This window comes from Engraulis encrasicolus, chromosome 14 (assembly GCF_034702125.1).
Source record: "Engraulis encrasicolus isolate BLACKSEA-1 chromosome 14, IST_EnEncr_1.0, whole genome shotgun sequence".
NCBI lineage: Eukaryota > Metazoa > Chordata > Actinopteri > Clupeiformes > Engraulidae > Engraulis > Engraulis encrasicolus.
In genome coordinates, this window is record NC_085870.1 from 35,318,919 (window position 1) to 35,333,926 (window position 15,008).

The 15,008-nt window shown below is 43.3% G+C and overlaps 1 protein-coding gene across 1 annotated transcript in view; it reads right to left on the reverse strand.

The window, feature by feature from the left end:
* Positions 1-304: 304 nt before the first annotated feature.
* Positions 305-15,008, reverse strand: part of fer1l4 (fer-1 like family member 4) — a 69,980-nt gene continuing 55,276 nt past the window's right edge. The window contains exons 40-46 of the mRNA XM_063215559.1: positions 14,553-14,734; positions 9,300-9,385; positions 8,684-8,782; positions 6,776-7,017; positions 2,226-2,527; positions 1,356-1,456; positions 305-763 (exon numbers count right to left, since the gene is read on the reverse strand). Coding sequence (XP_063071629.1) covers positions 583-763; positions 1,356-1,456; positions 2,226-2,527; positions 6,776-7,017; positions 8,684-8,782; positions 9,300-9,385; positions 14,553-14,734 — 1,193 coding nt within the window. The 3' untranslated portion in view covers positions 305-582. The remainder of the gene's footprint in view (positions 764-1,355; positions 1,457-2,225; positions 2,528-6,775; positions 7,018-8,683; positions 8,783-9,299; positions 9,386-14,552; positions 14,735-15,008) is intronic.

Below are 15,008 nucleotides of genomic sequence, written 5' to 3' on the forward strand. Positions count from 1 at the left end.
ATTATCAAATAATCAATTTTGATTTCAGGAATCCTGCAGTATATTGGGAAAATAAGTATCATGATACATTGCCATGAATTGATGCAGTATATCGTGAAAATAAGTATTGCGATACATTGTCATGATGATTCTTTTTCACATCTAGGTGCAAGACAGTGAGTGCTTTACAGTCCTGTAGAAAACATACTCTTGATGCAGTTTCCCCCCTGAACTCACCAAACCATTCAGCATTTTAAAACCAAATAACGACACCTGGGCAAGCAGCGTAAATATGATTTGATAATTTAATCAAAGTAAATATAGAGAATATAAATGTACATTGTGAGTATTGTATAAGGATATAGTGCAAATGGTTATTATTCAACAAAACTGCTGGGTGAATATAAATATATTATCTTTATCTATTAGCTGTGACATTCTACTGTAAATGGCAATGATTATTGCTTTGTCAGCAGTTTGCCAACTGTAGTCATTTGGAAACAAAACATTTTTTTTTCTACATTTGTTCTTATTCTCTCTCTCTCTCTCTCTCTCTCTCTCTCTCTCTCTCTCTCTCTCTCTCTCTCTCTCTCAACATCATCATCATCCACTGACGATGAGTTGGCTGATGTGTGTGGGGAGGGTGTAGAGGATGAGGAAGAGGAAGAGGGCAAGAATGGCCAGGATGACAAGAGCGATGATGTACTTCTTATACTTCTTCCAGATGAAGAACACAAAGGTCTTCATGGGGTTCACAAACCAGTTGAACGATGTCTTGGGCCGGCTGAGAAGAGACACAGACAGGAGGAGTGGATTATTATTATTATTATTATTATTATTATTATTATTTCCTAATTCTGATAGTCCTGGAAGGAAATGACATGAATATTGATATCTATGCAGCCATGTGAAGGACAAAGGCAGAGAGAAATTCAATTTTAGGCACAAAGGAGATATTGTCATTTTTGGAACAATAAATGATGAATCAATCTTTTTTTAACAAAATAATACAGTACATGCAAGCAGATAGCTGTTTATCAGTGTCATACACATTTATGGTATTTTGCTTTCGAAAGGTATTATTCAATCACTACCAAGCATTGAAACTGAATAGATACGTTCGTGCCACCAAATTATATAATATGTTTGCCAGCTCAAAATTCTAGTTACATGTATATCAAACTAAGCAATTTGCTCAGCATACTGTAGTAACTGCAGTATGTACTCTGTTGTCAGGTATACAATATGACTCCTGCCCTGACAGAGAACAGCTGAGTTTAAAAGGCAGGCGTGGCTGGAGCTCTGGGCTCTGGGCTCTGGGTTCCAGGCATTGGGGTTTGGGCTTGAGGGGTTGTGGGTGTGGGTGTGGGCCTTACTTTGGCTTCTCAAGTGGCTCCGGCTCCTTGCGAGCTTTGCCCACAGGGTTCTTCTCAGCGTCCTCCAGGGTAACTAGCTGAAACTCTGCCTCCACTTTTCCCTGAAAGAATGACAGAAAAATACCCACACCAATGAGACTATCATTACGTATAGCCTGCAATCCCCAGGGTGCATTGTATTCTTTAGCACAAAAAGTGAAGGTAATTGTGTGCAGGAGGTACTCCTTGGTACATTTATAAACTTGGCTCACCAGCAGTACCTTGTTGCAGATCTATTATGTGCCGACTTTTTCATATAATCTGGGGTTACAAAATTATACCTATTGTGTCTTGGAAGGTACATAGTTCTGTACACTGACGTCATTGGTTTTGAATACTTAAGGTACTGCTGGTGCGACAAGCTTAGATATGGTGTAGCCCTTCGATTTTATCTGTATGCAAGTGTCAGAATAAATGACTGAATTAATGGATAAATGAGTGAGTGAATGAATTAATGACTGAGCAGGTTCCTATTAAAAATTTGAAGTGCTAAGTCTGTTCTGAGTATCAGGGATCTAAATTAACTTTTTTCGTCACCAGCCAAAATGGGTTGTAGATGTAAATCTCACAAGCCAAACACACACTCATTAATGGGTCAAAGTGACTAATAAGTTATTTTTTTCTACCAGCCAAACTGAAATTTCATTATTATGTTATTATATAATAATAATATATAATATACATTATTATATAATTTAGAGCCCTGCTGTGAATACATGTGTATGGTCCCAATTGATTCACACTATTTGAATAAACACTAATGAAATGAACCATACATCCTCAAAACAGTGTTGAATTAACACTGCTATTTTTACTGTGCTGGTACAGTACCATGAGCAGGAAGGTGTTCCCGCCGCTGTCCACAAACTGGAGATCCTCCGGCTTCATTTTGTTGCGCTTACTCCCCTTCTTCTTTTTCTTCTTCTTCTTCTTCCTCTCCTCCTCGGCCTCCCTCTCTTCCCTCTCGATGTCCTCCTGGCTCTTCAGCTTGATGAGCGGCCACCATCCCTTCATCCTCTTGCTGCGGAAGATGGAGAAGCGCGGCGTGGCCTTGTCCTTGGCCATCTTCACGCTGCACTGCTCCGAGGACTTGGCGGCGCGCACCATGTCGTTGAGACGCAGCTCGATGGAGCCTGGGAAGGGGAGAGGAGAGGAGAGGAGATGAGAGGAGACCAGTGTAGGGTAACACAAAAATGGTCAACATTCAGAGAGGAGGACCGGCACTGTAAGGGTTTAATTCAGCACCCTACATGTTGATTTAACACTGCAAAATGTATTGTGTGGAGCAGGCGGAGGAGAGTGCCAGACCAGTTATCCACAGCCTGTCACCTCTGAGAACTGGATGCATAAGGGCCCCTGGACTTGCCTCTGCCAGCAATAGGCATTGTCATATTCACAAGGAATTTGCACCACACTGCTACACGTATGTACCACTGGCCGGCTAGATGTTTTCCAGATTTCATTACGGGTACCCAGTGCTTAGGACATATTATGTAAAGATGATTTAAATGGCTTCATAAAATGTTAACATTAGATGAGTGGGAAGTTTGTAGCAATATGAGTAATTTTATTTGTCTAATACGGATTCCATATTCTTTGAATATTTTTAATTGAATTATACTGTCCAAATGATTGGGCGTTCTGCAAGGTATTCTGTTAACCAATTCTTTGCTGGATGTTTTTTTTTCTGCGATGGGTAGATTGGATAGAGAACAGTTCTTCCTCGGGTGTCTCAAAGAAATCTATACCATTGACATGACCCTGAAGAAAGATACACCACTCTATAACACAGCAGATCTATACCACTGCTGTGTAAAAGACTTAGCTTGAATAGCACCTCAAGAGAGAAATGGTAACGTTTAATCAGAATTTAATTAGCAATGATGAAATGAGCATATTTAGTTCATTCAAGTACAAAAGCAAACCGATCTTAGTATCTGCCATGATCAGAAATTACCAAATGAAAATACCTGACATGTACAAGGAGTTTTTGAAGGATACTGCTGTTGTCTGTCTTGGCAGATATGGCTGGTGTCATTTTTGTGAAACCATGAATGTCCTCTGTACAGCTGCGAGAGCTAGCAGCTACGGTATGTACTGTATACCCTGATATCGACTGTGACAGGATACTGATGGCACATCCCAGGCGGAAATGCTATGTTGATTTGAATAACAATGACTGGTCCAAATGGATAAATGGAAATGGAAATGTCATTTCACAACTGCAGAGGATTTAGAAGCGCCAAAGGGGGGAATTTCTGATTGATATCCCACAGATCTCTCTCTCAATGGCCACTGGCTTGCACTTGACTCTGTCTCTGTCTCTGTCTCTGTCTCTGTCTCTCTCTCTCTCTCTCTCTCTCTCTCTCTCTATCTCTCAACTCTGGAACCCTGCCCTGAATGTTAAGTGTGGAGGCCGTGGGAGCATGTGAGGAGAGGAGAGAGCTGTAGCTAAAGGATCTGATCTGCTCTGTACGATGAAAGCCTGTCCTTCCGCTCCACATTCTCAAGTCAAGAGCTTCTCTGACTCTGAGTCCCTCTTCAGATGGCCTGAAACCATCGGAGGAGAAGTAAGTGTCCTATTAGTGGGTCGCCTGCCTTTTTACGTACTATGGGTGACACCAGCAGCAGTTCTATGCACTTGGGAGCCTTAGGCAAAATATAGATATGGGGCCTTTTAGAATTGCTTGCGCTGGTACTAACCATGGTGAGACTGACAGTTGGGGGGGGGCCCTATTATTGGCAAATTTGGTGGGGCCCTAGGCAACTGCCTTGTCTGCTAATTGGTAAAACCGGCTCTGGGTGACAAATCGAATATTGCATCTTCCTCAACTTAATGGCCCAATTTCCATATTTCCGTAAACAGATCATGATAAACAGGGAGCTTGACTGGTGGCGGTGTCATAGATGCTCTGTGCATCATGAATCATTGAAACTGTTTGCAAACCTCTACCAAGATTTGCAGCTTTTAACTGAGAAATGAGTTTTACAGTTCGGAGATGAACTTAAATATGGTTTAAATTAGAGATGCACCGGATCCAAGATCCGGTTCCGGATCCGGCAGGATAATAGGGTTTTTCACTGGATCCAGGTCCGGAAGGATCTTAAACAGTGGATCCGGTATCCGGCAGTTACCTAAAAATCAGGATCTGGTGCATCTCTAGTTTTTACGTAGCCTAGGCTTTTCAGTCAGTCTTTCACAACCCCAATCGTTGCATGGAGTGAGCCCTTTGGAAGCGGCCGTTGCAGGCAGTGTGGCAGTAAGCCAATGAGTCTAAAAAATAGTTTGAGCCAACGTAATAAAAAGGGCCCACGTGTGCGAGTAGGCTATGTGTTTCAACCCTTTCGTAGGATCCAGTTCCGGATCCGGGAGGATCCTAAAAATCAGGATTCGGTGCATCTCTAGTTTAAATATAACTAAATTCAGTCTAAAAAAAGTTCACACTTATGAATCCATGTGCTGATAGGTACAGTAAATATATAAGACCCCTAACTTGAATAATTTCTCACACAGTAGTAATTGGCTGTTTTTGATGCCTTGCAGTTGTAAAGCCAGTAGAATTAAAATCCAACCTCAGAGGGGCATTCTCACCTACGAAGTTATTGGCGCTGCTATGCGGTCATAGAGTAGAATAGAGTGGAGATGTAGAGTAGAGAAGTTCTCGACTAAGAAGTCATCCGCAGTGATGCGGTCATAGAGAAGAAAAGAGAAGAGTGGCGTAGCAGAGTACAGTAGAGTAAAACAGAGTACAGTGGAGTAGTAGAGTAGAGTAGAGTAGAGTAAAATAGAGTAGAGTAGAGTAGAGTAGCGTAGAGTGGAGTGGAGTAGTAGAGTAGAGTAGAACCCTTGATGTCCAGTTCTCACCTATGAAGTCATTAGCGGCGATGCGGTCATAGAGTAGAGTAGAGTAGAGTAGAGTTGAGTAGAGTAGAGTAGAGTAGAGTAGAGTAGAGTAGAGTAGTGGAATAGAGTAGAGTAGAGTGGAGTAGTAGAGTGGAGTACAAGCCTAGAAATCCAGTTCTCACCTAAGAAGTCATTGACGGCGATGCGGTCGTAGAGTAGAGTAGAGTAGAGTGGAGTAGAGTAGAGTAGAGTAGAGTAGAACAGAGTGGAGTAGTAAAGTACTGTAGAATAGAGTTGAGTAGAGTAGAGTGGATTAGTAGAGTAGAACCCAAGAGTTCTACTCTACTACAGTTCTCACCTAAGAAGTCATTGGCAGCGATGCGGTCGTAGAGTAGAATAGAGTAGAGTGGAGTAGTAGAGTAGAGTAGAACAGAGTGGAGTGGAGTAGTAGAGTAGAGTAGAAGAGTGGAGTAGAACCCTAGAAATCCAGTTTTCACCGAAGAAGTCATTGGTGGAGATGCAGTCGTAGAAGAGAATAGAGTCGAGTGGAGTATTAGAGTAGAGTAAAATAGAGTAGAGTGGAGCAGTAGAGTAGAGTAGAGTAGAGAAGAGTAGAGTAGAGTGGAGTAGTAGACTAGAGTAGAACCCTGGAAATCCAGTTCTCACCTATGAAGTCATTAGCGGTGATGCGGTCGTAGAGTAGAGTGGAGTGGAGTGGAGTAGTAGAGTAGAGTAGAGTAGACTAGAATAGAGTTGAGTAGTAGAGTAAAGTAGAACCCTAGAAATCAAGTTCTCACCTAAGAAGTAATTGCCGGCGATGCGGTCATAGAGTAGAATAGAGTAGAGTGGAGTAGTAGAGTAGAGTAGAATAGAGTAGTGTAGAGTAGAATAGAGTAGAGTAGAGTAGTAGAGTACAGTAGAATAGAGTAGAGTAGAGTAGTAGAGTAGAGTAGACCCCTAGATGTCCAGTTCTCATCTAAGCCCCTCATTGGCGGCGATGCGGTCGTAAAGTAGAGTGGAGTACAGTAGAGTAGAGTAGAGTAACATAGAGTAGAGTGGAGTAGTTGAGTAGAGTAGAGTAGAGTGAAGCAGAGTAGACTAGAGTAGTAGAGTAGAGTAGAATAGAGCAGTGTAGTAGTAGAGTAGTGTAGTAGTAGAGCAGGGTAGAGTAAAGTAGAGTGGAGTAGTAGAGTAGAGTAGAATATAGTGGAGTAGTAGAGTAGAGTAGAATAGAGTAGAGTGGAGTGGAGAAGTAGAGTAGAACCCTAGAAATCCAGTTCTCACCTAAGAAGACATTAGCGGCGATGCAGTCGTACAGTAGAGTAGAGTCGAGTGGAGTAGTACAGTAGAGTACAGTAAAATAGAGTAGAGTAGAGTAGACTAGACTACAGTGGAGTGGAGTAGTAGAGTAGAGTAGAACCCCAGATGTCCAGTTCTCACCTAAGAAGTAATTGGCGGCGATACGGTCGTAGAATAGAACAGAGTGGAGTAGTAGAGTAGAGTAGAGTTGAGTAGTAGAGCAGAGTAGAGTTCTCACCTAAGAAGTCGTTAGCGGCGATGCGGTCGTAGTCCCAGACCTGCAGCACCAGCACGGGCGGCTGCCTGAACTCGGACTCCTCCAGGGAGAAGAGGGACTCCTTCCTCTTGTAGGTGATCTCCTTCTCCGTGGGCAGGTAGTCCAGGTGGAAGACAAAGCGCCAGTTGAAGTTGCCCTCGCCCGTCATGGAGTTGAAGTGCACGTCCGTCTCCTGCTTCTCGTGCTCCAGACCTTTGATCCACCTGTGATCCAGGAAATGGCGCATTACATTAACCCGTTAAAACACAGCGCTATAAATTTGACGTTACCAGCATGGACATGACCGAGTCATAGTGCATTACTTGAGGCCTGTCACAGTAGAGTAATACTATGCAAATTAATCTTTCAATAACTATTACAGCGTGCCACTGGTGGTATGGCATGCACTATGAGGCTAATCAGGCCGTGCCCTCCTAGTGACGCAACATCTTCGGCGTTACCACTGGTCAGGTCAAGAGCAATGCAAGTACTTTCTGAGCTCCGGGGAACCCATTTTGTCGCTAATCAATCAACTTTGAGCAGCTCCAACGGCCCTGGGTAGAGGCAAGTTCAAAGCAGTGACGTGGTTTAAGCGAAGACGCTCTATTGAAACTAAGAAAATGTTCGGCACAGCCTTTTTTTCTGGCCTCGACCAGTAGCAGTAGGGAGGTGGGTCAACCATGCCGTTTGAGAAACGTTAATTGTTATGCTCTACGTCAGACCAAGTCTCGAAGACATTTGAAAGTCGATGATAATCGGGCTAGCATTACATTGCAGTGTTATGTTACATTACATTTAGGTTCCACATACTTAGTGCCTTGCTCAACCTGCACTTCAGCTATGGATGGAGGTGTAGGGAGATGTCAGGGTGGGATACAAATACTAGGGGTGAACACACACACAAAATACTAAAGCCTGGCTCAAACTACACGACTCCCGATTTTTTTGCATTGAAGTCGGGTTGCGCCGCACACTAGAAGAGAATCCCACCTGTCAATCTTATACCTAGTCGTAACCACCCAAGACAAAGCTCGACATATTTCCAGTCGCAAATATCAAACACTGTTTGATTTCTACGATTTGCGACAAGGAAATCTTTGCTATGGTGCTTGGGGGGTAACGTTCCACTGATTGTCATAAGGGGGGTTTTCAACTGAGAATCGGGCCAATAGTCCTGTAGTTTGAGCCTTGCTTAAAGGGACACTGTGCAGGAAATGGTCAAAAAAGGTACTATAACTATGCTGCTCATTGAAACTGGGTTGCCTATTGCCAATTTTTATCTTTTCATGAAAGTTTAGTAAGTAATAAACTAATCTTTTAGTATGGCCCAAGTACAGTCATTTTTGTAGCTAAAAATGGCTATTTCTGGAAATTCAAAATGGCGGAACATGGAGAAGATTCCCCTTCTCATGTATGAAAAGTGCAATTTTTCCAGTCATAATGAATATTTTGAATTTGATGGTGGTGGTAAGTATTCATGAAAAAGGTAACATTAGTGAATAAGTAGCATGAATTCTGGAAATAAACAACTAAAAATCTCACACAGTGTCCCTTTAAGGGTGAGCACGAACATGCAAGGGTGGCGGTACAAGGGTGGACACACGCAAACAGACAGTCTCACACCAATCCACAAACAAAAACTCGACGAGCACATATTCATCTATGGAAAGCAATAATACATGTTCAACTAATGCATTGACAACACTGTAGAGCAGTGATTTGCACAATGCATAGAGATTGCATCTTTGTGCGTGTGTGTGTGTGTGTGTGTGTGCGTGTGTGTGCATATGCATGTGCATGTGTACAGTACATCATGTACAAGGTGTGTGATTATGTGTGTCATGTTGTGCTGACAGCCATATATGGCTATGGAGTGATGTGATGACCCACCCTTTGACGTAAATGTCCGAGGAGGGCTCCCCAGTGAAGGGATTGACATCATCCAGCACCACATCATCAGTGTTCCAGATGATCACCCTCAGCTCGTAGCTGACAGGAAACACACACACACACACACACACACACACACACACACACACACACACACACACACACACACACACACACACACACACACACACACACACACACACACACACACACACAAATGCATGCGTGAGCATGCACACACACACACACACACACACACACACACACACACACACACACACACAAATGCATGCATGAGCACCACACACACACACACACACACACACACACACACACACACACACACACACACACACACACACACACACACACACACACACACACACACACACACACACACAGATACAATACCCTGAACGCACAACCCCTACAGGTGAAACGCAACACAACAACATCAACATCTATAGTCGACATGTCATTCCTGTCCAGAGCAATAGTAATCAGCAATCCAACCAAGTAGTACTGTATTTTCTGTGCTTTTACACATGGAAAAAATGAAATCATCATGTCAAGCTAAAATAAAAAGCTTTTAGTGTGAATGTGTTAATGCACTAACCTGATGGGGAGGCGGGGTTTGATGTTGACTGGTGGTGGAGCGGGCACATCCACAGGGAACATGTCCACCCACATATGCACATAGCCCTGCAGCATACCACAGCAGACAGACAGACAGACAGACAGGCAGACAGACAGGTAGACAGGCAGGCAGGCAGACAGACAGGCATGCAGTGTTCACAAGACATATCTGGTTCCCATAGCCTTAGTTTGTTTTTCAACATGTTTTCTAAAGATTAACGCATATCTCTTCTGGATTTCATGTTTGCTTGTTTTGGCATTATGGTGGTGAATTGTGTTGTTTTTAATATTATCCTTCCTTCATGCAGAATAACATTTTCAGAGCACATTTCTTGTAAACGACGTAGAACTGCTTAAAAGAAATTTGCTTAAGCGGAGTGTTCCTGCAGTGATGTCCCAGGCAGCCAGGCAGTCAGAGTGTTCGATAATGCTAGTCTAATCCAAAGGATCCCAACCTGAGGTCCAGGACCCCCCTAGGGCGGAGCCAGAGATTGCAGGGGGTCCATAGAATTGTGTCTATGATGACGTTATGACCAAAATTAAACTTGCATACATTATAATTATGTAAAGTCATTGAGGTATTGATTGATGTCTCCAGCCAAAGTCCTTGGAATTACTCCTACACTGCACTTAATCCGACACTAATTATTTTAGTATGTATAGAATTTTGGGTGGGGGGGTGGTGTGACGTCTTGGACACAGGTAATGGGGGCTTTGAGAAAAATAAATGTTGGGAACCACTGATACCACTGACTGGAGGTACAGTGCCCTCCATTATTATTGGCACCCCTGGTTAAGATGTGTTTTTTAGCTTCCAATTATTATTATTTTTTTCTAAATAATATGGGACCTTAATGGAAAAAAAGAGAAAAATCCAACCTTCAATACAAGTGCATTTATTCAGTGGGGAAAAAATCCCACATAAAGAAATAATTATTTGACATCAAATAATGTGTATCACAATTATTAGCACCCCTGTTGTTAATATTTTGTACAACCCCCTTTTGCCAACAAAACAGCACATAATCTTCTCCTATAATGTTTCACAAGATGGGAAAAGACAGAAAGAGGGATCTTCAGCCATTCCTCTTTGCAGAATCTCTCTAAATCATCCAGAGACCTGGGTCCTCTCCTCTGTACTCTCCTCTTCAGCTCACCCCACAGGTTCTCAATGGGGTTGAGGTCTGGGGACTGAGATGGCCATGGGAGGAGCTTGATTTTGTGTCTGGTGAACCATTTCTGTGTAGATTTGGCCATATGTTTAGGGTCATTGTCCTGCTGAAAGACCCAGTGACGACCCATCTTCAGCTTTCGGGCAGAGGGCAACAGATTTTGATTTAAAATGTCCTGGTATTTCAAAGCATTCATGATGCCATGCACCCTAACAAGGTTCCCAGGGCCTTTGGAAGCGAAACAGCCCCACAGCATCACTGACCCACCCCCATACTTCACAGTGGGTATGAGGTGCTTTTCAGCATGCGCATCTTTCGTGGCACGCCAGACCCACTTAGAGTGTTTGTTGCCAAAAAGCTCAATCTTGGTCTCATCTGACCAAAGCACACGGTCCCAGTTGAAGCCCCAATACCGCTTGGCGAACTCCAGACGTTTGCGTTTATGATTGTGGGTGGGGAAAGGTTTTCTCCGTGCATGCCTCCCAAACAGCTTGTTGGCGTGTAGACAGCTCCTGATGGTTGATTTGGACACTTTGTGACCCCAGGATGCTACCATTTGTTGTAATTCTGTAACAGTGAGCTTTGGAGATCTTTTGATTTCTCTTACCATCCTCCTCACTGTGCGTGGTGGCAAAATAAACTTGGGTCCTCGTCCAGGCTTGTTTACCACTGTTCCAGTTGTTTTGAACTTCGTAATTATTCCTCTCACAGTGGATATGGGCAGCTGCAGTTGAGTGGCAATCTTCTTGTAGCCTCTGCCTGACCTGTGAAGGTCGACGCACATCTGCCTTACTTGTATGCTGTGTTCCTTTGTCTTTCCCATGTTTAAGAGTGGATAAGAGAAATGGCCTCGGTGTCACGTCATATTTATACCCCAGGGAAACAGGAAGTGATGAATTACTAATTAAATGTTCCTACATACTCTGGTAAACTTTGTAAACTACTGTAGAATGACAGAAATGCTTCAATTATATTTATTTCCTGGGAATTGTTAAGGGTGCCAATAATTGTGGAACAGGTGATTTAATGAAAAAGAATTATTTTTTAGTCAGGGATTTTTTTTATTTTCCTACAATTCATTTGAGTTGAAGGCTACATTTTCCTAAATTTTTCAGTGTGACAGTATTCTTCTGCAATAAACACTGAATTTATTTTAAGGCTTTTAACACATCTCAACCAGGGGTGCCAATAATTATGGAGGGCACTGTATCTGATACCCTGATAGCTCCACTAAATGTCAAGTAGGCACTACAGCCACCGTCACACACACACACACAAGTATATTTCATCTCCTCCAATACCTCAACAGCCGAAGTTCATTCATTCCTGCTCAGGAAATTGCCTAATGGACCATAATCACACACACATTTCAGAAAATGATAATGCCATTATCGTCACGTCCCCCGGCTCCTCTGAGGGCACAGAAAATGAATTTAATCATAAGGGACATTGTCCAGCAGCCGGCACTCACTGCCTGGGTCCAGTGGTGGCACTAACTGCCTGGATACCAACTACAGGAAAAGATGATCTTCCTACCTAAAATAAAGGCATAAACTCGAACCATTTTTTTTACACTGATATGGAGAGACCTGCTGCTGCCTGCGCACAGTCAGTGTTTCATGCTGATTTGCCATCGAATGCAGGCATTATGGGAGCAAGAAGTACAGAGTCAGTCAAGCAATGTATCATTAAGAAAGCATCTTTTGCAGCACGAACATCCATCATTCCAAGGAGGGATAAAACAATAAGACCATTAAGTCTGACAAATGGCTCAGTCATGTAAAAGAACTGTAACGCGTTTAAAAAAAAACGATGCAAAAGCAGCGAGCAAAACAATGAATCAGTGAACAACATGCCCCCCATGAATTTACCTCAGAACCGCAAAAAAAACAAAACATAACAAGAATGGATAAAACAACAGGAAAAGATGCAACACAGGAAATAATAATCATAACTACAACATCACACTTAGCTGATGCTTGTATCCAAAGCAACATACATTTATTTACAGTCCCTGGAGCAATGTGAGGCTTTCTCAAAGGCACTTCACACATGGAAGAAGGTGTAGGGATACACATTCTTCCTGGTGGTATGTTTGATAGTCGAACTTGCATCCCTCTGATCAACAGACAACCTCCCTGACCATTAGCCTACAGCTGCCCCAATAATCATTATCATAGCGCCTCACAGCGGGATGTCATGGTGTTCTATCAAGTGAACATGTATCCATGAATTAAAACCCTTGACCTTAGTCAGATCACTACATTTACTATCTACTATGAGTCTCATCATCACTCCAGGCACCTGTTTCCCATGAGTGGAGATCACAGCAGGCATTACCTAAGCCACTTCTGCTGTCAATGGACCATGGTATGGTTGCCTGGTCACACCACCCGGCATGGTTGGGAGGGGTGAACTCTGCTGAAGTTGGAAATATGTGTCTGATTTTGCCCTATAGGTTGTGTTTGGTCTTGACATGTAACCTGCTCGTATGTAATGTGTCAACATTCACCCCCTCCCTCAATGACTGATTGGTCAGGCAACAAGAATAATCTTCTCCAAGACCCGACAAAGGTACAACGTGGAGGGAAATGTGAGTTGACAGGAGCTTCACGGATGGCAAGGCCCGGCTACACATAGACAAAGTGCAGTAACTAAGCGGACATTGAAACTGAGGAAAATGCCTTTAAAGTCTCGGTATTAGGCTGGCTATTGTAGTTACTGCAAATTAGCAACATCTCTAAAATGGGACACATTTGAACCATAAGGCTTTTTCACCAGAAAAAGGAGGTGCAATGTGTAGACCATTTTCAGTCTCATCTCAATTTCGACAAGACACTGTATGCAGTTACTACACTTTGCCTTTGTACGGCAGTATAGGATCACTACATCTGTGAGTACCATGACTGTCATCCCTACATTTACTATTTACTATGAGTCTCATCATCACCCCAGGCACCTGTTCCCAAGAGTGGAGTGCAGAAGCAGGCCACTTCTGCTGTACACAGGCCAGGACCATGGCTGCCTGCTCTTACCATAACGCCATGGTTGGCAGGGGTAAACTCTGCTGAAGTTGGAAATGTGTGTCTGATTTTGCCCTTTTGCTTATGGCTTTTAATGTGTCAACATTCACCCCCTCCCTCATTGGCTGATTAGGTCGGTTGCCTGACAAGTATAATCTCCTCTAAGACTCAGACACAACATGGAGGGAAATGTGAATTGAATGGAGCTTGACGGATGGCAAGGCCCGGCTATAGGATCATTACATCTGTGAGTAGCACCAAGAGTGTCATCATCACCCCAGGCAGCTGTTCCCCCTGAGTGGAGATCACAGCAGGCACTACCTGGGCCACCTCCGCTGTAAATGGGCCATAGCATGGGGGCATTACTCACTGGCAATGACGCGCCGGTGGCAGGAAGTGTCATGGGGTGTGGTCGGAAAGGAGATTTAACACTGAGCGCGTCTGCATGGGAAATGCACAGTGGGGAATACAAGGAGTAATGGATTTACTGCTTGTTACGCGTAGCAAATGCTATTGAATTTTGCTATTGGGCACAGGGTTGTTGGAGCGCTTTTAAGACATCAGTTGCATCTCTAATGGAGACTAAAAAAAATATGTGTGTAAAAAGTATTTAGTGTCAGCATTGTAGGTGATCTAATTAACCCATTTTAGCCTAAGCCCTTTTTGGGAAAAGGTGCCCTCTGCCTATTAAAACCTAAATATCTCAGCCTCTGAAGCACATAAAAACATTAAATAAGTTGCATTTAAAAGCTAGGACCCTCATTTTGCATTAGAATGTGTTCATTCAGCTCTAACATACCCACATTTGTTTTAAAAAAAAACCCTCAAATCTCAAGAGCCTGAAAGCAGCGTATATGAGCAGCTCCAGGCTAAAATGGGTTAAAAGAAATATTTCCCACTTGTGTGTGTGCTGCATGTAACATACCTGTGTGTGTACGAATGTATGTGTGTCTCTGTGTGTGATAATGTTAAATATGTGTGCACAAGTAGTGTGTGGGTGTGTGAGTCTGTGTGAGTATCTACGTAGGATATTATCACCTGTGGCAGGCCAGGCTTGTCTTGGTTGAGGAGGGAGCGGACCTCCACGTGTTCGGGCACCAATGGGTAGGCGGTGAGGCAGAACTCCCCCATCTCCCCCCAGTGGTGCAGCACGCTCAGGGCCTTATGCTCATCCAGCTCAGCAAAGTCCTCCTCCGTCTTCTTGTTCTTCTTCAGCAGATCTGCAAAGGGTGTATGTGTCTGTCATTTCGAATGCTTACGAGTTACTAACTACTATACATCAACTCCTGTACAGTAAAATTGAGTCGTTGCTGTATGAAATGCATTATACAAAAAAATGCATACACATGTGTGTGTTTGTGTTTGCGTAGTGTGCGTATTTGTGTGTGTGAGTGTGTGTGTGTGTGTGTGTGTGTGTGTGTGTGTGTGTGCGTATGTGAGGTGTGCTTGGTCAAGTGTGTTGTGTGTGTGTGTGTCTGTATTCATGCGTGTGTG